The sequence below is a fragment of the Ambystoma mexicanum genome, chromosome 8 (genome assembly GCF_040938575.1).
Source record: "Ambystoma mexicanum isolate Mex_15411 chromosome 8, UKY_AmexF1_1, whole genome shotgun sequence".
NCBI classification, from domain to species: Eukaryota; Metazoa; Chordata; class Amphibia; order Caudata; family Ambystomatidae; genus Ambystoma; species Ambystoma mexicanum.
The window spans coordinates 1,333,447,810-1,333,475,461 of record NC_090929.1 but is presented as its reverse complement, the minus strand read 5'-3'; the positions used below and the strand labels follow the sequence as shown (position 1 = coordinate 1,333,475,461).

The 27,652-nt window shown below is 46.1% G+C and overlaps 1 protein-coding gene across 4 annotated transcripts in view; it reads left to right on the top strand.

The window, feature by feature from the left end:
* The window catches only part of GLRX3 (glutaredoxin 3), a 539,364-nt gene that overhangs the window by 209,684 nt on the left and 302,028 nt on the right, over positions 1-27,652 (top strand). For all 4 annotated transcript variants that reach the window (XM_069611446.1, XM_069611443.1, XM_069611445.1 and 1 more), the window contains exon 5: positions 9,148-9,320. In XM_069611446.1, coding sequence (XP_069467547.1) covers positions 9,148-9,320 — 173 coding nt within the window. The remainder of the gene's footprint in view (positions 1-9,147; positions 9,321-27,652) is intronic.

Here is a 27,652-nt window from a genome sequence, read left to right as displayed (position 1 = left end):
AATACTTGTCACTGTGAATCTCTGTGTAACTCCCATACAGCTCAAATGGACCCCTCTTGAGATGAGCCTGGCTGCTCAACACGCTACCATAACTGTGTAGTACAAGCTTATACCTAAGGTTGGGTTTCCTATACCTGTATTCAGAGTTGTGTGTAGTGCACCCAAAGGGTACTGCATACAAACTTTGCCTAACAGCCCTGCTCACACAACAGCCGGGAAAAACTGGTATCCGAGACTGTTAGGGAGAATTCCCAGAAATTTGCTAATTCCCCTTCTACCTTACAGACCCCCAGTTCTTTTGCTGGACTTTAGGACTTTTAATTTCTAACCTGGAGGGAGTGAGACCTTTTTCCCACTCATGTATTTTTCTGTGATTTGGAGTCTGACAAACTCCATCGACATCATCTTTACATTGTGATACACAGCACCTTCAGTACAGTGGCACAGGGAAGTCTCTCAGATTTCCCCAAGGTTACATTCAAGGCGATTGGGTCCTCCGACGTATTCCATATCTGACAGTAATCACCACAGCTGTGCTGCTTCGGAAAATCTTTCGGCGTTTGCGTCAATGACGTCGATACGCCGTCCTCGAGGGCCTCCGTCGAGCCGACGCCACGGGATGCTATAAGTAGAACACACGACGCCTGTAGCCTCAGTTCCGTTTTTTCCACGAACGTGTTCGCTTCGGAGATCTCGGCGCGCCTCGATTCTACTGAATCCTGTTCTTTCGCTTCTTCGAACCTGTTGCTTCATTAAAGCTATCGAATATGTCTTCGGCTTCTTCCACCCCACGGTCCGGGTTTTAGAAGTGTCGGGTATGCGGGTCCAAGAAGCCCCTGACGGATACACATGACGCTTGCCTCTGGTGCCTCGGGGAGGACTATGATACGGACGACTGTGTCGACTGCCAATCGCTCACTTCGAAGGCCTTGCGTGAGCGCAAGAAGAAGCTGTCGGTCAGTAAGGTGGCCAAGCCCTGGAAGTCGCGTTCCACTGGTCTTTCGACGGACGATTCGAGGGGTGAGACTCTGCATCGTCGTCGTGAGTCCGGGGGTTCTCGGTCTGGGAGTCGGTCCCGTCATTCCTCAGCCTCTTCGAGGCACTCCAGGAAGCGCCGTCACAGGTCGCCTTCCCCATCCTCTTCCGAGGACTGCGCCCGTCGGCGGGTAGCTTGTCCCAACAAGCATTCCACTCCTGAGGAATGGGATTCGTTCCGAAAGGAGATGTTGGCGATTTTTCAATCGCAGGGCTCCGGTCGAGGCCGCGCTAGAGACACCCCTCGTCCGCCTTCGGGCTTGAGCAGTCATCGCGACCACCGGGCACCTACGAGGTTCCGGTCAGACAAGGATGGTCGCTTTAGGCATGCCCGTTCCAGGTCCCGGTCCTCAACGCCATCGAGACCGCAAGACTCTGTAAAGTCTTCGAAGAAGACATCGACGCCGGCGGCGCCGAGGTCGTTGACGGGCTCTCTCGAGGCCCCGCCTCCCGAGGAAGTTGTCGATGTCATCGGCGCCCAGGCTGTAGAGAGACACGCTCGGGGCTCCGCCCTCGAGGCCTGTGTCGAAGCTGTCGGCGCCGTGCTCGACGTCACGCCCATTCCGTCGATGCCCTCAACGCCTTTCGAGGCAGCCTTGTCAGAGGTACCCCGTGGCACCCCCCAGAAAGGCGATGGCTAAGACTAAACATGTCTTTGTGCCTTTTTCTGTACCCTCTTTCCAGCCTCTGGATTATATTTCTGAGGTGGAGGAGAGGTCTGAGGATGGTGAGGTTCCTGCATTGGTTCCTGATGACATTGTTTCTGGTCACAGTCAACTTGAGGACCTGCGTCAGTCGCTGCACGACGCCAGTGGTCTGGAAACCTCTCCGGTGGTGGAGTTTGGTAGGCCGGAGCCTGGCACGCATGCCGAATCTTCATATCAGGCGTCGTACCCTACCATCCCTCCTGATAGGGACGACAAACGTTTTGATGGCTGGGCGAAGGTGTTTTCTTCTGGGGATATGGCACTTCAGGCTGCCAACTCAGTTTGTGCCTTGTCTCGTTTCATGCACACTCTCTGGAACTGCATTTCCTTAGCGGCTGATCATATCCCCGAAGGGGAGGAACGGGATGGTTTCCTTGCTATAGTGCAGGATGGTAAGGATGCCATGTGTGAATCCGTTCAGTCGGGTCTGGACATGGTTGATTGCGTCAGCCGGTCCATGGCGGCGAGCACCGTAATGTGCAGGTTTGCGTGGTTGCAGAAGTCAGGTTTTGCTCCGGATGTGCAAGCCCGGCTCCTCAACATGCCCTTTGATGGTTAACATCTTTTTGGCAGCAAGGCTGACGAGAGACTTGAGAGGTTGCAGACCTCGAAAGCTGCAGCGAAGTCGTTGGGCGCTGCTGTCCGCCAACCTCCGCCTTTTCGTCCTAGGGGACAGCAATGGAGGGGAGGCTCCTTTTGTTATTACTTATCCTTTAGTAGGGCGAGAGGAGGTGCGAGTCAAAGGGGCAACCATAGGAGTGCCAGAGATGGTAAACAAGGTACTCGAGGTACCAAGGCCGCGCAAGCAGTTGCCTCTCTTTGCCCTCAGGCACTGCCGCAGCCGCTTCAGCTCAGTCATGAGGCCTCACGACAATCCACCAAGGAATCTCTCTTTGAAGAGTCTGGATCCGCTCCTTGCGCAGGAAATTCAATCCCTGCTGGAGAAAGGCGCCATAGAACTGGTGCCTGTAGCAGAAAGGAACAAGGGATGGTATTCCCCTTATTTTTTTGATTTCGAAGAAAGGCTGGGGATTGAGACCCATCATGCACTTGCGCGGTTTGAACAAGCTCCTTCGGAAGGACAGGTTCAAGATGGTTACTCTTTCTCAAGTCCTCCAGGCCCTTCAACTTCAGGACTGGTTGGTGTCTCTAGACCTCAAGGACGCTTATTTTCATGTGCCGATCCATCCCAAGCACAAGAAGTACCTGAGGTTCGCGGTTGGCGACTCGCACTTTCAGCACCTGCAGTTCAGATTGACCTCCGCCCGAGGGTCTTCACCAAGCTCATGGTGGTGGTGGTGGCAGCGTCTCAGCGCTCTCCCAAGCAAGTCCTGGATCATCTGTCCGTCACCTGCCACTCCCTTCACAAGCTGGGCTTCTCCCTCAACTTAAAGAAGTCCCACTTGACGCCAACTCAGAGGCTCCAGTAAATCGGAGCAGTGCTCGACACGTCCTTGGGGCAGTGTTTTCCACCCCAGGTGAGGGCTCATCACATTCAGCAGATGGTGCACAAGTTTCAAAATGCCCAGAGTCTCCCTGCGTTCCAGTTATTGAGATTGCTCGGCCTCATGGCATCCTGCTTTCTTCTGGTGCCCGAGGCCAGGTTGCAGATGAGATCTTCGGAATGGGCACTCAAGCTCCAGTGATCTCAGTCCTCCGGCAGGATATCGGACCCCGTTCAGGTGCCGCCCTCGGTCGCCCAGGACCTTCTGTGGTGGGCCATCGAAAGCAACTTGATGAAGGGGGGCTCTGTTTTGGCTGCCCTGGCCGGAGGTGACGATCGTGACGGACGCATCCCTCACGGGATGGGGAGCTCATGCCAACGAGCTGACAGCGGTCGTTGGTCCCCGTCGGAGTCCAGACTCCATATCAATCTGTTGGAGCTGAGGGCCATCAGGCTTGCCCTGAAGGCTTTTCTGCCGACTGTGCGAGGAAAGAATGTCCTGATTCTGACAGACAACACAGTGGCCATGCACTACCTCAACAAAAAAGGTGGGGGGGTGGACAGGGTCACTTCCTCTGTGCAGGGAGGCGATGCAGCTCTGGTTCTGGTCAATCCAGCAGGAAATTTCGATCTCGACAGTTCATCTGGCCGGAGACGAAAGCGAGACGGCGGACGCTCTGAGCAGGCAGAGTGCGATCTCTCACGAGTGGGAGTTGGCTCAGGAGAGTCTCCTGGAGATCTTCGCCCTTTGGGGGACCCCTCAAGTGGATCTCTTCGCCTCCAGTGTCAACTGGAAGTATGAAAGGTTCTGCTCGCGGGAATTTCCTCCAAGAGGAGCTTTAGGAGACGCGTTCGTGGTGGAGTGGTCATTCCCACTGCTGTACGCGTTTCCTCCAGTCCCCGTCATCCCGCAAGTGCTGCAGAGGTTACGGAGGTTCGGTTCCCGGATGATCCTTATTGCTCCAGCATGGGCCAGGAGGACGTGGTACCCGGACCTTCTCGACTTGTGCATCTGCCCTCCAAGTCGTCTTCCCTACCGAGACGATCTGCTCTCACAGGAGGGGGGTCGGGTTCTCCATCCAGAGGTCAGATCCCTCAACCGTCACGCTTGGCTTCTGAAAGGTTGAGGTATAAGGATTGGGACCTCCCTGAAGACGTGATGGAGGTGTTGCTTTCAGCCAGACGGCCGGCAACAAAGTCCCTGTACCATTGCCATTGGAGAAAGTTCTGAGACTGGTGCAGGGTTAAGAATGTAGATCCTTTTTCATGTGACATTCCTGTGGTTCTGTCTTTTTTGCTTTCTTTAGTCCACAGGGGCTTGTAAGTGGGTACCATTAAAGGTTACCTGGCGGCGCTGTCCATATTTAAGCGCTCGTCTGAGGAGTGTTCTTATTTTAAAATTCCTTTAATTTCTCAGTTTCTAAAAGGGCTCACTAATGTGTTCCCTCCGTCACCTTTCCAGGTGCCCGGTTGGGATTTGAACCTTGTTCTCAAGTTTCTAATGGCTGTTCCATTTGAGCCTTTACATTCTTGCCCTTTGAGAATGTTAACTCTTAAAACTGTATTTTTAGTTGCGGTCACTTCCACTCGCAGAGTGAGTGAGTTACAGGCACTTTCAGTTAAGCCACCCTTTACTGTGTTTCATAAGGACAGGGTTGTGCTTAGAGTTTGTCCTTCCTTTCTTCCAAAGGTGGTGTCGGAATTTCATTTAGACCAGAAGGTTATTCTTTCTGCATTTTATCCTCCTCAATATCCTGGTAAGGAGGAGGAGAAGCTCCATAGCTTTAAGCTTCTACATTTCTCGCATGTCCCGGGTCAGAGTGGACGATCAGCTCTTTATTGATTACTCTGGAAGGCGTTTGGGACAAGCTGTGACAAGCAGACTTTGTCCAGATAGATTATCTTGGCAATTTCTGAATGTTACCGCCTGGCGGGTAAGGACCCTCCAGTAGGCTTACAGGCCCATCCGACGAGGGGCATGGCTGCTTCGACTGCCTTGCCGAGGGGTGTTCCTATTCGTAACATCTGTGATGCAGCCACTTGGGCTTCGGTCCATACTTTATAATAATTTCACATTGATACATCAACTCTACATCGCAAGTGACCAGAGGTTTCCTGTGAAGAGAGGAGATGGAAGAAAGAAACATTTACATGGCGAACGGCAATATTCCTGGGAACATTACGGCCAATCTTCCTTGGAAATGAGGAAGTGGATCAAAAAATCCTCGACTACCTATTTTTATTGGAGCTCCTGTTTGGGAAGTTAACAGAACTTTCAATTAAGTCTTCAGATAAGAGCGACCACAAGATTCTTGCAACATCTTTTGGTAACTGGTGTTATGTAAGACAGAATAAAGTAAACTTAGAAATACACGTCCAACCGGGTAATAACAGGCTTAGTATTTCCAAAGGACAAGACAACAACGAGCAAGAGAATCTTAAACTGGAGGATTTAAAAAAAAAAAAAAAGTGGATATGATCTCTAGAAGTTATGGTTTCAAGAATAACCATACCTTTGTCATCGAGGTTATGAAGAAGAAAAAAAGCCCTTAGCATCTCTCTGACAAAAGCTAGGAAAGGGGGTCGGGACCAGATAGTTCTAAAAAAAAAACACCAATACAAAAATCGGGCGAAAAATCATAAATGGCTTTTACATCCATGGGACGTGGAAGAGATGCTAAGATTAATTGGTACCAAAAACACCTCGAGAATCTGGAAAATCTTAAACAATTTAAATAGACCACAAAATGCCATAATGAACAGTTTCTGCAGATACCTGGAATAAACATTTCAAAGCTCCAAGTCCAACAAAGCCGTGAGAGAGGAACAGTTCACTTCTGATATTGCCTGATCTTTTTCCACGGAAAAAACAGAAATTAAGGTACTGATCTTGTCTGCGAGTAATTTGAGGGCTCCCGGGCCAGACATGACATGATATGATATGATTGGTTATTTATAACGCGCTTCATACCCAGAGGTTTTCGAACCTGTGTTGCTATGTCGTCTTGCTTCCAAGGCGAGCAGGTTGCCCCTGAGCTGTCCTCCCGAGACTGAGACAGATGGCTTGACAAATTGTAAATTAAAGGAGGACCCGGATGGATGGATGGATGGATGGATGGATGGATGGATGGATGGATGGGTGGATGGATGGATGGATGGATGGATGGATCGATGGATGGAATTAATGTACAACCTGTTTAAGGAGATTAAAAGAACGAAGAAAATTCCACCTTCTTGGAGTACCTCTACTGTAGTGCCCATATTCAAGAAGGGCGATGGGTCCGAACTATCTAATTATAGGCCTATCGCCCTTCTTGATATAATAGGTAAGATCTTTTGGACCTTGATCCTGAAAGCACTTAACACCTGCAGGTATACAACCGGATAATTCAATGTATGGCAAGCAGGTTTTAAGAAGGCAATAGGCACAGCCATAAACCTATTCCGGATTAACTACATCAAGACTATTGTTAAAACAATCCCTATGAAGAGTTTACCTGGCATCAATAGATCTTTCCCAAGCTTTCAACGTGATTGAAAGACCCAAACTATGGTTGACTTAGGAGAAGCCTTAATGACCATGCACACAAACACGAGTATGCGGGTCAGGTTGGACAGAAAAGGCGATTTCACAGACTCCATACCAACTACTAAAGGCCTGAAACGGGGCTGTAGACTAGCACCGATCATCTTCAACCAATATATATCACTCATGCCCCTTGCCTTTGAAAAAATTAAGTTGTTTCCTCCTAGATTGCCAGGCACTGCTGTGCAGATATAATTTTACTCCATCAAACCAAAGTGGGTCTGCAAAGAAAGTTGGATGCAGTAACAACGTATCCACGACCTAAAAGTCAACGTTTCCAAATCAAAAATGTTACTCTTGACTACTAGAAAATGTGCGCAAAGGATCACGTGAGAAAAGAAATGATATCTTAAGGGAGAAATTATCCCAGAAGTCTCAAGTCTTGTTTACCTGGGGGTCTTGATTAGTAACAGCAAAGTTGAGGCACCCCCAGAACTTGGACTAAGAACAAAAATGAAAAGCATTACTTCGCACGGAAGAACATTCGTTGGAAAATGCTGTAAATTTTCATTACAACCTATAATAGATTTTTACAACATGCAGATTGTTCCTATTACATATTGCTCAGAAACCACCCCCATGTTGTCCAAAGATCTTTGGCCCAAATTGGAAGGGCTATTCTGGAGGAAGATACTGGCTCTTCCTTCGTGTATTTCCATTGACCTTATACGAGAAGAGCTGGGCTTGAACTCTTTGCTAGCAATTGTCTGATGGCATTTTTCGTAAATGCCTCCTGAATAATTGGGAGTGAGTTTTCAAACTGCTGAACAAAGCACTATTTGGGGACCTAGAACATAACATACAGACCTGGTAAATGATTGCCTGAACATTGTTGCTGAATTGAGTACTTCAGAGGATGTTCTTATGTCAAATCCTGCCAAAATCAAAAAATAACTCAAACTTAGATTGAATTTACACAAGAGAGAAAATTAGATCACTGAGGCTGTACAGCAGAAAGACCAAGCAGATACAGAAAGAGGAACTTCACAACAATATTTAAAAATTCCCGTGCAGACAACGAAGATATGAGTTCGAGACTTAGGTTGAAGTTAATGCCAACAAAAGAAATCTTGGAAGTTAGGAAACCCATTGAGAGACTACGCCTGCAGGTGGTGCAGAGAGCAATAGGAGACTCTGCATCACATGATTATCTTTTGCTCTAGCCTGAAGAACCAGAGAAACAGATGGATGAGAGGATTTCTCGGGAAATCTGCAACAAGAACAGCAGATCACTGGTGGTCAGCTGTTCTACAAGGGGAAAGCATTTGCGCTGGTGTTAGCTGTTCTGGGTTTTCTGAAAGAGGTTTTTTCCGAGCTCGAAAAGTTGGAGAAGACTAAGGACTGAAGCTCGTTTTAGAAGTGGTCCACTGTTTTCTTCTGCATGGTGCAATGATTGACGAGACTGCATAGCGTTATTTGGGATCTGAATATTTTAAGTTTAAATTCTCAACTGAACTTTTCGTGCTCCTAAAGTGGGTAGTGAACTAAGATGATGTTCTGTTTTCTATCTTTTTTTAAGAAAAAAAGAAAATGTGGTGTTTTAACTATTTGTATAAGCTTAAGGTTTTCAATTGTAAAGCCAAATGCTTAATAAAAAAAAAAAAAAAGAAACACAGATGAACCCTGTTTTTCCCCTCAGCAGTGCAGTCGTTATGAAGCATTTACAAATCAAGCGATTGAGGCTGATTCGGGACAGGTATAGAACAGGAGGACACGCACCCCCTTACTTATTGGACTTGACCCCCAGACTGAATGCACAATTCTGTCATTCCTTGTTAAAACATTTTTATTTAGGCATTCCCTTTTCTCTAGCAGGTTCCTCCAATCCTTTCATTTGCAGGTTAATATCTCATTAGTATGGGGGGGAAAAGTTGACAGGACTTGGGAGGTATTTCAAATGACTTGTCATTGTAACCCCTATCCATAGACTCCTTCCTTACCTCAACTCCAATTGATTATTACCTGACCTGTCCAACGAATTGGCAAGGGTATCAATGGTGACAACCGGGTCTGTTGGAGATATGCACCTTGGCTCACATAGAGATTTCTGAGTTCCACAACATTTTTCCCAGAGCAAGCTCATGTCCCACCCATTCAGTGCTGATGAACCATTGGTTTGTGGTAAAGCGGGCTATAGAATAGTAGTGAAGGAAACACAATGCTGATTGATCTACTTGTTTGGCCTCCCTGGTAAACTGCAATTTTAATTTTGACGTATAAAATATTTTATACCTGCAAAGCATTTCAGTTGCTCTCTGTAGGAAATGTTATTCGTGCCCTGTGTTTCAATTGCCACTACAATATGCCTGTTATAGAATTACCTGATAATGGCTTCTAATCTTTCTTAAATGTACGTTCTTGCTCCTCACTCGCAGGCTTCAGCAGGCAAATAGTGGATATTCTCAACAAGCATAAAATCCCATTTAGCACTTTCGACATTTTCTCTGATGAGGAAGTACGTCAAGGACTCAAAACATACTCCAGCTGGCCCACTTACCCTCAGTTTTACGTCAACGGTGAACTTGTTGGTGGACTAGACATTGTAAAGGTAAAATAAAAGCATTGCTTGTATTTATATCATATATTTGTTAGTGTACATGGTCACCATTTTTTTGTGAGTCAGTACCTCTGGAGGTTTGGGGGGGTAGGGAAGGGAGCGTGAGGCATCTGGCTTTCTTGCGTGTATGCACTTCCTTTGCTTTTTCATGTGGCCAAGTTGAAAACTGATTGAAGACGAAAATAGTCCTCTTGCTCAGTGATAGAAAGAATGTCTTTTTCCTGAACGATAATCCTGCGATTGCCAGAGAATGGTGGTGTAGGTGAGTGAGTGGGGTCCTTTATAAAGCGCTTACTAAGTCGCCTCTTGATGAGAAAATGCCCTGCTAGAAGTATTTGCTTAAAAGAACATCTAGTTCTGGGGTATGTAACCTGCAGCTCGCAAGATGTTTTGGACTACCCCCTATAACCCCTCATTGGTTCGGCTGGCTTGGGCTGATAGGAGCGGTAGTTTGAAACATTTGGACAGCAAAAAACTGCAGAACCCCGAAACCTACTGCTTTGTGAGCTGTTTCAAGAAATACTTTGTCATGGACTAGGAGACTAACAACTTGCACTACTGCTGTGTTGTGTGATTTATTGGACAATATTTTATTGAACGTATCCGCTTGCTTAGGTTTAAAAAAATGTGCTACTTTAAAGTCATGCGCGTGCACACAAAAACTTTGCTCATAGGAATAATTTAATATCCTTTTGTGATGGTGCCCATTTTGCGGCTTCTATGACCAATTTTTCCACCCATATCTTTTTGCTCTCTCCTCCCCACTTCTCCCCTAATTGCCCCCCCTCCAACTCCTCAAAATCTATTTCGGCTCATCGATGACTTTTTGGTGGCCAGAGGTACGTCTCCCGAAGTCCTGCTGCAATTACGTTCGTTTATACCATACTTTAGGTATATGGTACTGGGTCCCACAGGTGCCTCTCAGACTCTTGTGTTTTGGACTAGAGTGATTAACCACTCTAAGCAGGTTTTAGGGAGTTTGTTAATGGCAGCAATAATTTAGTTTTAACTTCACCAGGTGTGCATGCCGTTTTACTAGATTGGTAGCAGATAAACCTCTTTAGTAACCATGGTGCACTAGTTTAAAAAAATGTTTTTATTCTGCTCACTGACATGTTATGTTTCAGGGCTTTCCTTTGTTTAGGTGACCACATGGTAGAGGTAGGCTAAAATGGTAAGCCTTCATACTGATCCTAACTGGATTGTTTTATGCTGCTTGAGCCTGTTTTTGCTGGAGCGCCCACAATGAGTACCTACCATTGGGTCTGGGGGTGAGGAGGGGGGTCAATTATTCAAGATACTCAACTTTGGGTATCCCTCTAGTCCGGGATTGAGGTTCCTTGGAGGGAAGTCTTTTTATTTTCTAGAGTTCTATCTAGCAAGGGTCCTCCTGTTCAGCTACTGCTTCTTTTTGGGTCCTCGGGTTCCATCTTCCGACCTCTGGAATGCTGCCGTCAGGTATCCTCTGGCATTCCCTGGGTTTGCTAGTCGCAGAATCCTCACCTACAGGGTTAGACCAGACTTGCCTCCATTAAAGCGTTTGGCCCTTTAACATTTCCCATTAATTCCTATAGATGTTTGAATTTAACCTGGAACTCTCCTGAAATTGACTCTGGGGTGCTTACCCTGCTCCTGGACATTTTGTCTTCGTCCAAAAGGGGCCCTGTGAGCTCTGGACTACGTTTTTCATTTGTAACACTTACTGTTAATTTTATATTCATTTTTAAAATCATTCCATGTGTTTCTATTATGGTAAATGTACTTTCAACACTGGGACTAATTCTGTTAACAATGTGTAGATTTCGCCTTGCAATGTATCCAGTGTCTAAACTGTTTTTTATTCATTCTTGGAAGCCTTTGGCCATGGTTTAAACCTGCTTCATACTCTCTGACTGCAATGTATCTACTTGAGCATTACTTTTAACATAATATCTTAGGAGGTTTATGGTCATAATACCGAAAATAATGTTTTTCTATTTGAAATGGGGGGTGTGGGGGGGTCCCTCCCCCACCCCCCTTTTTTTTTACATTTATTTTTAATCCCGGACCCCAAAATAAATATATAATTAAAAAAAAAATTGACTTTTTTTTTCTCGAGATTTTTTTTTCGACCTTTTTGTCATTCGAGATTATTTTTTCGCTATTTTGACCGACCACCGTCTTTTAGGAGGTACATTTTGAATGTGGATTATTATAATAGGCCTTGGGGAGTTGTAAACTTACTTTTCTCTCTGGTGAAGTTGTTCATTTCCCTTTTTATCTGATATTCTATCATTCGATAGGTGATAACCATCCCATCTGGTCTAGGGCCTTCCACATATACTACGCTTGGGTTGTGTCTTCAGGGCACTGTACATTATTGGGTATTTACAGGTTTTGTTTTGTTAGCTGTTTTTTCCACCTTATTGTTATTTCATGTTGGTTGCTTACCTCTGGTAGAGGACCCACACAAAGCCATTGGGTTTCGGAGAGTCCGTAGCTAGGCATTACTATTTTAAAATTATGCTGTGTATCTTTTGAATACTCTGTATTACCCAACTTCTGTCACAGATTGCTTGACAATAGATGGGCGATTAAGATGCACAGTTTGAGGTTTTTTTTTTAATAACACAATAGATGATGGTGAAAAGGCCAAACTAAGCACTTCTCTGGTCTAGTCCCTTGACCGCCTGTGGGCCTTTCTACCTAGCCCAGGCATCCCTATTCCCCAACAGGATAGAAGATGCATTCTAGCAACTAGTAACCCTACTGTCTAATCCTATCCTTTCATTTGGTTGATGACCTGTAGGTCTAAGCATTTTCTAACTTACTCCCTGAGTTAACACCTATAGTCTCCCTATTCTGTTCATTTCCCACAGGGTCACAAAGTATCGTCAATGTGGTGCTCTTTCTCGTTCTTTTTCTTTCTCTTATTTGCTTGCTTTTTCTCGTTTTTTCTCCTCTTCATTTTCCTTCATTCTCTCTTGCCTTCATTCTCTCTCTTGCCTTCATTCTCTCTCTCTTGCCTTCATTCTCTCTCTCTTGCCTTCATTCTCTCTCTCTTGCCTTCATTCTCTCTCTTGCCTTCTGTCCTGTCGCTACATTTAACTCTCGCTCTGCTGTCAAACGCTCCTCTGACATCTGCCACCTCCTCAAAGAAATTGAACTGGGTGTCCTCACTCTCACCGAGACATGGTTCATGATCAGCTCTTTCACAAGTTTTGACACTCTCCTCCCTGATGGCTACAAAATCCTCTCTGAACCCAAAACCAACCGACCTGGAGGTAGAGTAGCCCTGATCTTTCCTGAGTGGATCCCCTGCTTCTGTCATTCCTACGCAGGCCTACTCCTCCATTGAATGCCTAGTCTGTAGGCTCTCTCTCTGCTGGTCTCTCAGACTGTGGTCACCACCTACAGGCCACCTGGCCGGGTTGCTCCCTTCCTCTCCGAGTGGGCTGACCGCTCCTCTCCTTCCTTCTACCTCTCAACTTCTCCTCAGAGACCTCAACAGCCACCTGGATCATTCTAATCCCTCCTGGGCTCTTCTGCAACCTCTGCAACCCTTTCCATTCTACCCTCTGGTCCGATACACACTGCCTGTCACACCCTCAATTTTCTCATCTCTTCAGACATCCCCCTCTCACCACTCCTGGACTGCTACTTTCTGTTCTAGTCTCACCTGAAACTCTGTTCCACATGCTAAGCCTACCGCAGCACTGCCACCTAACTTCTTGGTCATTCGGCCCATAAAGCGTGTATCGGTGGATGCCTTTGCCGCTACTTTCTCTGCTCCTCCTGTGGCTGACTCACACTCTGACACAGCCCTCTCTAGCCTTCATCTTTCCATCTCTAACACTCCGGACGTGCTTGCCTCTGTCATGAGAATCCGTCTGAAGCCTACCTCAAAGTGCAACTCATGGTATGACTCTGACCTCGCCAACCTGAAGCGCAAGTGCAGGGTGACTGAGAGGAAGTTTTCAGCCTCCTCTTATCCAGAGTTCCCTTTGCGCCAAAACGGAGAGGGCCCAATGGGAGATCCGCTCACAAACACTCACACCATACGTGGACCTATCACGGACCACGGTGGTCCCAGGCATTCAGGACACTCTAGACTCTCTGGCATCCAGGATGTGTATTGGGAACAGACATCCGAGCCCGCATCCTGGAGACACACACAAGGCAGGCAGAAGCCCGCAAAAGTGTTTTGTTTCGCAGGAAAGTGCATGACCAAATAAGGACTGCCCCGGGTCGGCTCGACCTGGGGGAAGGTGAAGGGGCAAGACGGTCAGCGGACAGGACAAAGAACCTCGTGGCATGGCCATTTTGGAGGCCAGGCCACCCATTTGGGCCAAACGCGGGAAGCGCGGTTAGCATGGCAAAAAGGGGTTCAAAACACAAACGATAGCTGCCACCAGTCCCGCCCGTGACACGCTTGCACATTTCATGAGTCCAGCGAGAGTTTCTAGGGCCTTTGGAATGACTAGAGACCCAAGAGCGCGGTAATGTAAGTTACTGTGCACTCTTGTTTCATGTTGCTCAAAAGCTGCAACATGAGGAAAGGACTAAGGGAAACAAAGTCCCCCGGTACTGACTGTCTTAAGGGCATGTCAGTTTCCCCGTAAGAATTGAGCGAAAGCCCAGAGGAGTGCGGCGGAAGGCTGCGCTTCTCTGGCAAAGGCTAGATCAGGTTGTAAAACAGCAAAAAGTTTGGGGGTTGCCACATGGAAGGAAAATTACCTACAATTATGAAATCTTTCCTAACACCACTCCTGAGTGTTTGGTGGTGCAGGCGGCAGGCTGCGTACCCTACTAATCCCCCCTAATAGGGACAATCGCTCCGATTGATGGGCACGTAAGGTATCTTTGGCTGGGAGTATGGCACTGAAATCATCCAACTCCACCTGTGCTTTGGCAAAATTTTCACACACACTGTGGAATTCTCTCTCTAGCGGCTGATCATATTCCCAAAAGGAAAGAAAGGGATGAAAGGGATGTGTTTCTTGCTGTTGTGCAGGATAGCAAAGAGGCCATGTGTGAACCCCTTCTGTCTGGGCTGGTCAAGGCTGATGGTGTTAGCCGGTCCATGGCTGCGAGCACCGTGATACGCAGGTTTGCGTGGTTGCGGAAGTCTTGTTTTGCTCCGGATTTGCAGGCCTGTCTTCTCAACCTGCCCTTTGATGAGACTCATTTGTTTGGCAGCAAGGCTGACGAAAGCCTTGAGAGGTTGTAGACCTCCAAAAGCTGCTGCTAAATCTTTGTGCGCAGCTGTGCGTCAACCTCTGCCTTTTCGTCCTAGGGTACAGCAGTGGAGGAGGGGCTTCCTTTCGTTATTGCTCCTCTTTTGGTAGAACGAAGGGAGCGGCCAGTCAAAGGGGACACCGTAAAACTACTTGTGGTGGACGGGGAAGAGGAGTCAAAGCCATTCAGGCAGTTGCCGCAGCCGCTCCAAAACAAAGCAAGGTCCCATTGTTCGCCGGTTGGGGGCAGACTGTCTCAGCATCTGGAAGAGTGGCGAGCCATTACTTCAGATGCGTGGGTTCTGGAAACAATAGCCCACGGCTACTGCCTACCCTTCCTACTTCAGCCTCATGACAATCCACCGGGGAAACTCTTTGAAGATTCCAGAATCGCTCCTTGTGCAGGAAATCTGTACCATGCTGGAGAAAGGCGCTATAGTATTGGCGCCTGTGGCAGAGAGGAACAAGGGATGGTTTTCCCCATATTTTTTTATTCCAAAGAAAGATGGAGGACTGAGACCCATCTTGGACTTACGGTGCTTGAACAAGTTCCTCCCGAAGGACAAGTTCAAGATGGCTACTCTTTCTCAAGTCCTTCAGGCCCTTCGACTTCAGGATTAGTTGTTGTCTCTGGACCTACAGGATGTTTACTTTCATGTGCCGATACATCCAAAGCACAGAAGGTACCTGAGGTTTGCGTCTGGCAAATTGCACTTTCAGTTTCGGGTTCTGCCGTTCGGATTAACCTCTGCCCGAGGGTCTTCACCAAGCTCATGGTGGTGGTGGCAGCGTATCTCAGGAGAGGGGGGTTCACGCCTACCCCTACCTGGACGACTGGCTGATCTGAGCACATTCTCCCGAACAAGCTTTGGTTCCTCTCAATCTCACCTGCCACTCCCTTCACAAGCTGGGCTTCTCCCTCAATTTCAAGAAGTTGCATTTGACACCTTCCCAACAGCTCCAGTACATCAGGGCTATGTTGGACACAGCCTTGGGGAAGTGCTCGCCACCCAAGCTGAGGGCTCGTCACATTGTAGAGATGGTAAAGAAATTCCAATTCTTAAGGTTGCTCGGCATCATGGCATCCTGCATTTTCCTCTGATAGGAGCTTTAGGGGACACGTTCGTTGTGCATTGGTCATTCACACTTTTGTACGCGTTTCCTCCAGTCCCCATCATTCCTCAGGTTCTAAGGAGGATGCAGTTTGGGACTCAAATGATCCTAATTGCTCCAGATTGGGCCAGGAGAGTGGTACCTGGACCTTCTAGAAATGTCCATCTGTCCTCGCCGTCTTCCCCACAGAGAGGATCTTTTCTGTCTCTCTGTCTCTCTGTCTCTCTGTCTCTCGTGGGAGATTGGGGGGGGGGGTCGGGTACTCCATCTAGAGGTCAGGACTCTCAACCTTCACGCTTGGTTTCTGAAAGGTTGAGATATAAGGATTGGGACCTCCCGGATGATGTGATGGAGGTGTTGCTTTCGGCCAGACGTCCGGCAACTAAGTCCTTGTACCGTTGATGTAAGTTTTGCAAATGGTGCAGAGGACACGATGTCGATCCTTTTCAGTGTCCCATTCCTATGGTTCTTTCTTGCTTTCTTGGGCCCACAAGGGTCTTCAAGTGGGTACCATTAAAGGTTACCTGGCAGCGCTCTCTATTTTCAAGCGCTCGTCTGAAGAATGTTCTTATTTTAAGATTCCTTCGATTTCCCAATTTCTAAAAGAGTCCCCTTTTCTGGTGCCGGTTTGGGATCTGAATTTAGCCTTGAAATTCCTGATGGGTGCTTCGTTTGAACCTTTGCACTCTTGTCCTTTGAGACTGTTGACCTTCAAGACAGTTTTCTTGGCTGCAGTTACATCTGCTTGCAGCGTGAGTGAATTGCAGGCACTTTCATCTAAGCCACCCTTTACTGTGTTCCACAAGGATAGGGTTTTACTGAGGGTCTGTCCGTCAGTCGTTCCTACCTAAGGTAGTGTCTGAGTTTCATTTGAGCCAGAAAGTGGTTCTTCCTGCTTTCTATCCTCATCATCCTGGTAAGGAAGAGGACACTCCATAGGTTGGACCCTACGAGAGATTTGAGCTTTTATATTTCCAGGATGTCCAGGGTACACTGGACACTGATAGGGCCAGGCTGTTACCAAACAGACCTTGTCCAGGTAGATTATCCTCACCATTACTGAATGTTACAGATTGGCTGGCAAGGGCCCTCCTTAGGGTTTGCGAGCTCACTCCATCAGGGGTGTGGCTACATCCACAGCCCTGCAATGGGGAGTTCTATTAAGAATATTTGTGATGCTGCAACATGGTCTTCCATCCACACCTTTGTCAAACATTACTCCCTGAATACTTTCCATGGTCAGGATATGACCTTTGGTAAAGCAGTGCTTTATTCTGCAATCTGATTGGAGGAGGGAGAAGAATTTAGAAATACCCAATCACTGATGCTGCTTTGGGAGTCTGTCAAAGATGTGTAATACGTTGGAGGACACAATCCATTCGAAGAACAAGTTACTTACCAACTAATAACTTAGTTTCAACTGGATGTTATTCCACGTATTCCTCATCACCCTCCCAGCCTGCCCCTCTGAAGAATTTCCTATGCTATTGCAGCTTGTGTTCCCACAAGGCAATGTGCAGTCAAGCAGGCATTTTATACGAGCATGTCACAAGTTGTGGAGGGGGAAAAAACATGAACTGAGGCTACGGGCGCCATGCGCCCAATTTATAACATCCGATGATGTCACCCTCGACAGAGGCCTTCGAGGGACATCGACCCGACGCCATAGATGCAGGACACCCTCTGCCAAAAAGTTTCCGAAGCAGCACAGCTGTGGACATTACATGTCAAAGATGTGGAATACGTTGGAGGAACATCCTGTCGAAAGAACGTTACCAGTTGGTAAGTAACTTGTTCTTCTCCAGCATTGGTATCTTTCATGGATTGACATGCGACTCTCCCGCCTATCCTTCGAAGGCTCTTCATTGGCTCATACCACATTACATGCATTTTTTAATCTTAAAATGGCCACCATGGGTGGTGCGAAGTAGGACCAGTGCCAGTGACTGGGGCAGTGTTAGGGAGAATTCTCAGAAATGTGCTAATTCAGCTCTACCTTAGAGACTCCCGTTGCTTTTGCTGGACTCTAGGACTTTAATTTGTATACCTGGAGAGAGTGAGACCCTTTTTCTCACTTGTGTGTTTTAATGTGATTTGAACTGTTTTTTTTTGGTTGTGGAGTCTGACAAACTCCATAGGCATCATCCTTTACATTTAGTCACACAACACCTTCAGTGCAGTGACACAGAAGTCATTTTAGAGTTCTCGAGGTTTAAATGCCTTCTTGTGGATAAACAACTGTTTCCAAGAGCAGTAAAGTGAAATTGACTTTATTTACATTTGTAACTTTCTAGACCCAGCACAGACTATCTTACAATAGGGTGCTGGAGCGATAACTTAGTATCCCCTTTGTCATGTAACAATTTTGTTACTTTCCTCGATTAATGGCTGGTGGCAGTGGTTTACTTTTAACTGCCGTGGTGTGCTTTGACCGCGGGCTGCGGTGGCAGCTTCAGTAAAGCACCCAAGGGTGCCATATTTGTCAAAATAGCCCCTGCCTTCTTTTTTTGGCATTTCTTTGTGGAAATGACCTTCTTGAGATTTACTCTGCGCGCCATACTAGGTTTGGTCCCTTTGTCCGTTTTGCCTTTGGCAGGATTCACAAGTGAAGCCCGCCTCTGGCCCCAGGGTAGCTGGCAGGGGAGGAAGCGAGGGAGGTGTCTGAAACTCCCTGTGCTTAGTCTCCTAGGAGACAGGAATGCACTCTTAGGTGATTGGCCGGTTGGCTGTCCAGCAAAGACTGCCACCCTGCTGGGTGACTGACAGCTAGGCTGGAATGAATGGGAGAAACGTGCATAAAAGGCAAGGATTTTTGTATTGAAAGGCAGTCGACCACTGGACAAAGGAATCCGAAGAAGAACTTGAAGATGACGCCTGCTGCAACTCCTGTACCATTGGTTCGCCCGGTGAAGCCCTGCTGCTGTGCTGAAACTCCAATTTCGTTTTGACTAGAGAAGCCCTGCAAGAATGACTTCTCCCCTTCAGTTGGTGGGACCAATCAACTCCAAAGTAAGCCACCTAGACATCCTCTCTGAGCTGGTTGAAATTCCACTGCAGTTGCTGCTGGAACTGATTAGCCAGGGAGAGAAACACCAGATTGTGTGCGTTGCTTTTAAGTTACCCAAGAGCTCCAGGAAGATCCTCCAGACTCGAGGAAGCGGGACTGACCGAGCCTGAGCTACCTCAACAGAGTGCTGGACCCCAGATGCAAGGAAAGCCCATCTCGACAGCAAAGATTCTGAAGTGTTGCTAGTTTCCTAGACGCAAGGAGCTGAAACCGCGAAGTGCCACTGAATAGAAGTTGGTCCTTTTCTGTAGCCGATCGTCCTGTTGCAGTGCAGGAGTCCTCAAGACGCCCTCCCTCTTGTCTTCACGACTGAGGCCCAGGAACATAGGATCTCCAGAGCTGCACAGGAAAAGAAGGCAGCCAAAGTCCTTTTCTTCTAACCAAAGGTACTGTACAGTCTAAGAACTTGCCTCTTGTTGTAACCTTACTTGTTCTCTGTCAAGACTCGTCTTGCTCTGTAGAGTTGCTAACAGCTTCTTTACTTCACAAGCCTAATCAGCTTGCGGCCCTGCTTTGATTTCTTCAAATTCTTCTAAAAACATTGTGCAAGGTTTTTACTTAACTGAAAGAAGTGCTTCAGCTCACCTAGACTTTTGCCCAATTCAATGTGGTCTAGCCTGGCTCCCTGAATGACTCTTCTTCCCTCTGACATTGTGTGTTGCCTTCCTTCCAGGAAGGGGTTAAGTAACTTTGCATTGGGGGTTACCAAAAGTACTTACCTGCTTCAGAATAGTTGTGATATCTTGTTTTGTTCTAATAAACTTTTTCTTTTACACACCTCCTAAGCCTGATTCTAAATGCTAACAGTAATCTATTAATGTCCACAGTGTCCAAGTTACTAAAGTCACCTGGGGGTGCAGGAAGTGTCTGTGTGCCCTCCCAAAAGGGTACTTGCTCATTTAGAAATATTAAGAGTGTGTATTTTGAAGTGTAATTGTGAGTTACTATTATATTGCCCCCTTCTGAAAAAGGTTTATTCAAACGGACTGTTAAATAAATTAATAATTGTTTAATCGGGAAACCTTGTGTGTAAGAGTTTATTTGAATACTTGTCACTGTGAATCTCTGTAACTCCCCTACAGCTCACATTGACCGCTACCAACCTAAATAGTACAGACTTCTACCAAAGGTTGGGTTCCTATAGAAAGGAGGTCAGGGTTGTTGTAGTGCACCCAAAGGGTACTGCATCAGGCAGTATCGCCAAAAATGACAGCAAGGGGCTATACATGTACCAAGCAGTTTTTTAACTTTAAAGCAAAACTGCTTTATTATTACTGAGGGTTCCCAGCCTGATGAAGGGGAATATTCACGAGCATGTGAAAGAAAGATGCCAATAATGGAGAACCGGAGTTACAGGTAAGCAACTTGATCCTTGCCTTCTTCCTTGAACTGTTGATAGTGTGCAGAATGGTGACCAATCTCACTGTTTGTGTTATGATTTCAACCCAGCACTCCACCTAAGTCAATGCTTTGCGTGTGATGCCCAGCTGGAACCCTTAATTATATATTTTTATGTCTAAAGTTCTTTTATTTCTGAATGATGTAACCTTGTATCACGCCCCTCTCATTGAATATCTCCCCCCCCCCCCGGTCTCACTGAACCAAGGTTGTTTCGCAAAGTTTTTTTTTTTTTTAAACTTCTGTTTATTAGGTTTACAATACATCAGTTCCACATATGCTGAAACAAACAATAAAGCACTCAATTCAAATGAAAACACGAACAAACCAATTAAACCAAATCTTGCAATAAAATCAACAATGTAAAACTCAGCTAAATGAACCTCGCCGAATGTCTAACCCTACACACACAAAACACCACGAAGACAAAACACAACATCACAAGGAGAAGGGAAGTAAATGAGAAAAAAAACAAATAAAATACCTTCTACCAATCTCCACCTGCCACCAAAATGTTCCATGAATGAGCAAATCAATCAGAGAGCATCAAACGAACCCCACAGCAACAAATACTCGTCCTCCTTGCCTCTATTCTTCAACAAAACCTTATCATACCTAGACAACACCCTCAGGTCTATCAACCAATCCTCAACGCTTGGTTTCTTCCTAGTTTTCCAGATCCTGAGGATTAACCTAATCGCAACCATCACAGCTCTATCAATCCAAAAATTGTTTCCTAATTTGAGCACCCCTTTCAACATGCAAGATTATATTCGCCGCAGATCTAGGTAAGCACATTCCAAAAATGAAATCAAAAAGTTAAAAGATTTATTTTATGGATTGAACAAGATATATATCACACGTTTATGAATTTGAACAATATCTAGATATCACACGTATTAATATTTATACAATAATCACTGATGGGTGAGATATTACAATCAACAATATCTTAAATCAGTAGGAGTATGGATGAGAAGAATAATGTAGCATAGAATACATTTTGTGTGGGTTCAATGAAATGCAATGATAGGAAATGAATGCAGCACAGAAATAATACGTTTGTGTGTTCAATCAAGTGCAATGTAATCACTCTTTCCCCCTGATACTACTCAATCCCCCTAATATGCAATATAGAGATGGAAGGAGAGCAAACAGATTTCCGGAATAAACACTCTACAAATGCAGTTTCAATCCCAGTTCCCCCCAGCAAGCTTGGAGAGAAACAGGAATGATTTCAAAACGGGTCAAATGCTTTTGAGTGTGATTTTGAATTAATGCGAGAAATGCTAAAAATTGATTTATTCTCTGAATTTGATTCAAAACTAGTGGGAGCCGCTTTGGATAGCTTCAGGTAAACACTAGCAATGAGGATTAAATGACTAGCTGATTGGAAACTGAATTCTGAGGTCTGATGCAAAGAATAGCTATTTTACATGTGATGAAATTGATCCAAATTCAGATTTGCAGCAAACTTTTCAGCGCGCGAGAAACGCGATTCCAGAAAAACTAGAAGGAGTTGTAGGTTCCCTTGAAAGCTGATGATGTTAGCTTCAATCTGACACTTAAATTTCGTTTCTAGCATGTACGGTTCAGAAGTTATGAAGGTTTTGGTAAAGGTCAGTTTTTCTCAAAAAGAGTCAAGATTTTCAAATGAAAGATGCACTTTTGAATATTATAAACAAAGATTTTTTACGCCAGGGAGTCTATGAAGCCACAAGCTACACGACCGCACAGCCACCGATCCAGTGACGCCCCCGGGTGGTTTCTATCTGCCGAGACGCTTGCCTTTCTTCAGTAACTATATTAGCGCAAAGATATTATCACTACAATTATCAAAGGACTATATGGGTGAGGGAAAGATTCAATAAAAGACAAGAGATTCTATAATGCAGTTATGGAGATGCTAGAATGGTTTTGGATTGGATTACTTAAGGCTAAGAGATTGGCTATGGACAATTCTATGCTAGATTTTCACAACTATGGTTTTGGAATAGGCCCGTCAGGATCTGGTCAAAGCGTTCTGGTCTGGAATTCTGCAAGCCCACCGGACAGGATTCAGGTGCTTGGTTCTGCACTCAGCACGACACTCTGGACACTGCACGGCTGTAACATTTCGGGCCCCGCGCTGTAGGCGCACAGCCCGTTTAAATGCATTCAGACGGTTTGCGTCTCCATTCCTCCAACGTTGTAGGTTGCCGTGTAGACGCGGCGCTTGCCTCTCTCACCTCGGCTCAGAGTCGCGTGGAAGTCAGCTGACAGCGACACACTGAGGCCGCGCCCACCCAGCAAGGCATTCATAAACGCCAACCGTGCATCAGAACGCTGCTTCTAATTAGCGTTCCTCACTTTTTTCTAAATACAACACTTGATTCCTGTTACCAGACTTCGGACCTCGACCCGACCTTGCTGCTTGTCTACTCCCTTGGATTTGTCGAACTGGTTCCGGTTTCCGTACCGGTCTTTTGGAGGTAATTCCTCCTTAAAGTCTTCCCTGCCTACTGCAGCGTCCTGGACTTTCCTTCTTTGCTTGCTGCCTCTTCCGCTGTTAAATTTCCATTCAGAGCTTCATTCATTCTCTCCTCCAGCGGCAACAGGCAACCTAACACTGCCTCCATTACTTCTCTTCTGGAATTCTTGACACAGCCCTGTCAGCCTCAAGGTGAGATCCCAATCCTGTTTTTGTCAAGTCTGTATTATCCCTGCAATACATTCATACTACTGCTTAGCTAACCCAAGGGTGGGCTGCCCTTATTTCTTGACACTCTTCTGGAAATCAACCCGCCTGTTTCCAAGTGGACCTTTTTGATCTCATCACCTAGTAGTGACTCTTTCTGTGTGGAACTGTACGCTTTGGAACCCTTGTGCACTGTGGACGCTCTCCTGTTAGTGCACCATCCCGGCTCTAGTTTGCATTCCGCTTGTCGTCTGGGGTACTTCCCGCTACTAACCTTCCTATTTGTTATTTTCTCCTGTTGTTTCGCTACCTCTTGGCCCTTCCTGCCTCACCAAGGGTAAGAACTTAATAGGGTACTTATATAGGCATTATACTATCACCTAAGGGGTTAACTGGTTCCTTCTTGTTTTATCTCTGTTTTGTTCCAGTTGTTGGCTATTTGGTAGAGATCCATTCCTTTTGAATCCCAAGTTCTGTCTAGGGGAATACAGGTAGATTAACTTACTACGCCCATTTGTTCTGAAGGTAGTCCCTTTTCATCTGACTAACCTGTTGTTTTTTTCCTTACAGTCTTGGCGTAGCGGTGTAGGTATCTCCGCACTTTTGAGTAAACCACCATTCTGTCGGTCATCCTACACAGCAGAATGGTATATTGCTAAAAAGAGTTCAAGTTGAGGTGGCCTGGTTCTGGGTGTATTCCCTTTTGGGAAAACATCACAGCTTGGGCTGAACTATTATCCGGAGCAGCTCCCTCATCAGTGCATTGAGGTTGAGCAACGCCCCTGCCTGTTCAGCGATCGGTGAGTTACAACGGCCTTTCGTTCTGGAGCTGACGGGTTGGTCCTGGGTTACAGCTCTGTTCTACTGGTTTGGATCTCTGGGTTCTAGCAAGAGTTCTTGGCAAGAAAGCAGAAACGGCACGCCCAACTGTTCTTTTTGTGGGTATTAGGCAGAAACCTGTGCAGTTCCCTTAGGGACCACTGCAAAAGATTTAAGACTACAGGTGTTTGGCAGTAAACCCACTTGGTAGCAGTCTGTACCACACAGATTCACTTGGTAGCTGTGGCTGAGCAGTCAGACTTCCCTCAAGAAGAGTTAGGCAGTACACAGCGCATACAAAATAGGTACAGAAATATAGTAGCACAAGCAAACGCTGACCAGAGCTTGGGTGTGAAAGTATATGATTATTTATTCAACACACACTTCTAAAACACACTAGCACTAAATTGTTAATAGTGATTGGGTTTTGAATTTATCTTATCATATGAACATCCCTGATTACTTGTTGGACAAGTCTTAGTTAACACCACTTATTTCCAGACCGAGGTGAGCGCTTAACGTTCGATGGCACTCCAACAAGTTAAATAAAAAGGGAGGGAACAGCAGAATTATGGAAGCATACACACTAAACACTTTTTAAAGAACCACAGCAAGTTAGGAAGGCACAGTCTACTGGTGAGCAAGGAAGTTTAGGTGCCAGGCCCACTTTCAAGGGAGCCAGGCGGAAGGTGCCCAAGATCAGACAGTTACACAGAGTCTTCAAAGTTTGTAGAGGTAGTTCGAAAAAGGTTTAGTTCAGTTCAGAAAAGTTAGCTAAGGTGTCCCAGGCTAACCCAAATTCGAGAGACGAGGATTAAATACACCCTGTTCAATCGGTTGCCAGGCGGAACACGATACCTTAAATGGGGAGGATCCTCCAGCGGGGGCAGTTGCTCGTGGCAGCGGGTGCAAGTTGCAGCGTCATCCAGAGGCAGAGAAGATCTCGTCATGGAGGAAAGATGAAGGTCGTTGCACTGCCAGGGAAGAAACCAGCCGCGGAGTTCTCCGGTACAAAGGTACTACCCTTTCGGTTTGCGGTAGTGGTGAAAACGTGGTATCGCGGTTGCCGGGGTGCTTGGCACAGGCAAGGCGGCCACGAGATGCTCCAGAAAGGCGAAAAGAAGGTAGACTGGTTATCCCCACCAGTCGAAGGAAGAAGACTCTCCGGGCTGGAGATCTCCTCTGTCGTTGGGAAAAGTGGTGAGACGGTTCAGCAGGGCTCCACCGGTGGTGTCGTCGTTGCAGGCCGGCTCAGCTTCTCCCTCCTCGGATTGTTAGGTCCTGTGGCGACTTCTGAAGTTCCAGTCCCCAAAGCCCTGCTTTTATGCAGCATACCACCCTTTACTCAGCCTAGCTGTCAATCAAACATGCTAAGTGGTGAGCCGGCCGGCTCCAATCACACAAGAATGCGACTTGAGTTACCAGGGTAACTCAGTCCAGGGTGCCTAAACCCCTTCCTACACCGCCTGTGGTACCCAGACAGAGTGGCACCACTTTTGGAGGCTTCTGTGGAGAAGCCCGCCAAAAAGTGGAACAAAGGGCTCGACTTGGGTTGGAGTCACAGAAGAGAACACAAACGCCATTTTAGAATAGAGTTCTGGCAAAAAATACCAACCGGCGAATTAATATTAAATAAATCGGCGGTATGTTCGAGGCTATAAGAATTAAATAATTAAAGTTGGTAGCCTCAAACAATGGGAAAATCCCATAGAGATATATTCGCGGTCGAATATAAAAAGTAGTATCCACTGCCACTAGCCAAAACTCGATCAGGGGGGACGGAGACGTGCCCCCTCGAACAACAGACCTCGGGGCAATCGAATTGGCCCGACCAGTACGTCCACAATATGATGGTTTGTACTGGTTTCTGTTCATAATTTGGGACTAGCAAAGCCAATGGTGACTTTACATGCCCTGGGAGACAGTAGTCAGTCCCAGGGTATGGAGTCTATGTTGGGGGGTTGCTACGACACCCCTGGGTTATGGCACGGAGGGTGCTGTGTAACCCACATAAAAAACACATGAGACCCTATGGAGTAAAAGACCCCATAGCCCATAAAACACATGGAAAATTAAAGGAACACCTCAAATCGTGTCTAAGAGTGGGAGCAAAAAGAATCTCACTCTTAGCAGGAGAGAAAAAAATAAACCCCAAAAATCCAGCAAAGCTGCTGGGGGACTCACTAGGTTTGGGAAATTAGCCTTACAGAGAATTCTCCCTAACAGTGGGGTTCCCCTTGGAAGGTTGGGGTTAAAATCAGGTTGCAAGATTTTAAAAGCCAAGCTGAGAAGGGTTCATCTTTGGAATTGGGCCTTCTGCTTTCAGAGTTCTGGAGTCTTGGATTTGGGTTCTCCTGCAGAGTGCTTCGCCAGTAAATCAGTTGATGGGTGAATGTTGTCCCTTTCTAGGTCCTAAACAATCCCTATTTATGCATTTCCCAAAGGGGTGGGTAGGCTGATTATACTAAGCCCACCCTCTAGGAATCCGATTGGTCCGAGTATTTTCCCTCTCCTGATTTGAGTAGGAAATCTAGTGTCATAGTGATGCTGCAAATTACAATCCAGGGAAAAACCTCCCCTTTGTTTCTACACAGAAAACCTATTTTTCATATAAAGCATATTTACAATATCACCAACTTGCTGATAATATATTCACATCACCTATTTAATAGAGCACGTATCCGTCCGAATCCCATCTTCTTGAGAGTTTCGGTTCAAAATTGACAGTTGTTTGCGCTTTTGGTTGGTTACCCAGTGTCAGATCTGTACACTTTTTTCCACATACATACGCACGACATCTGGGCATAATCCTGTAAATTTTCATATTCCTAGCCTTATCACAATTGCTACATCAACATTTTAGTGGTCCGGTCTCTGAATATCGCATAGGGTTCAGAGTAGTTTCAAACTGTGAGCAGCAATTTCATATTAACAACCTATAAAATACAGCTTTTTCCAAGTTTTACACAGTTTTCTAGGAGTCTTTTTCCAAAAAGATATTTCCTTGGAGTTTAAGATACACATATTTGTCTAGTCCCGCCTCAAAGGTTGGCTGGGCCAGAGCACTTCCAGGCTTTACTTCCTTTGGCAATTGGTTTCTGTTGACACCCAAATTTGCATTTCCTTTCAGTCAAGGGAGTCTTTTGTCTCCACTCAGAGCAACAGGCCAAAATCTCCTCCCACCTCCATTAACAACTCAATGCCAGTTCCTGAGCAGGAGGAAGATTCCTTTTTTTGGGGAGAGGCTGTGGAATGTCTTTGAAGTCCAGTGTGGCTACCATTAGTTCTTTTTTAAAACACTGTTTAAAATGGTCTTTTCTAAAATACAAATTTCAATTTCTACAAATATACACATAGATCTCTTCATTCCAGTCTTTTTAAAACATAGAAATTGAATTGTAGCAACCCATATTGCTTTTGATGGCAAGTCTGTTCTTTTCTACAATTTGATTTTAAGACACCAGTTTTAAACTGACAGTATAGGTAGATGACAGCTTGGATACAGGCGAGCGGCGGTACTGTGCCCATATCTGACATATTTTTACCCAGGCAAGCACCTTTTGAATATGGATTTTTTTTAATGATGAAAGGTTCTTCTCCTGACATTGTGCTTATGGGGATTCCTTAAGTAAGGTGATAGCAAACACCCCCACAAGGATATTGGATCTTCTCTGCTGTTTGGGAACCATGATTTTGCACTTTCAACAGCCAAGGAAAAATGGATTTTTAAAGCACTTCTGGATTTTCCTGGAAATGCAGCACTGCCTTTTCAAGTAGTTTCATTTCACTCTGCAGGCAGCCCAATGATAGGTTTTGGCAGTGTGGTCTCCTTTTTTTTTAGCACTGACATAAGCAAAATGGATTGGCGGCCTATTTTTCAGGTTTCCCCGCGCACTTCTCAGATTTTTAGCACATAGGGCTTTTTGGCGGCCATTCTGTTTTTGATGCAAGCAGTGCACAGTGATGTTGCAGGGCAGCCTAGCGGATAAGAACATCCCACAGTGTTATGTGAAATTCTGATGCATGGGTGCTT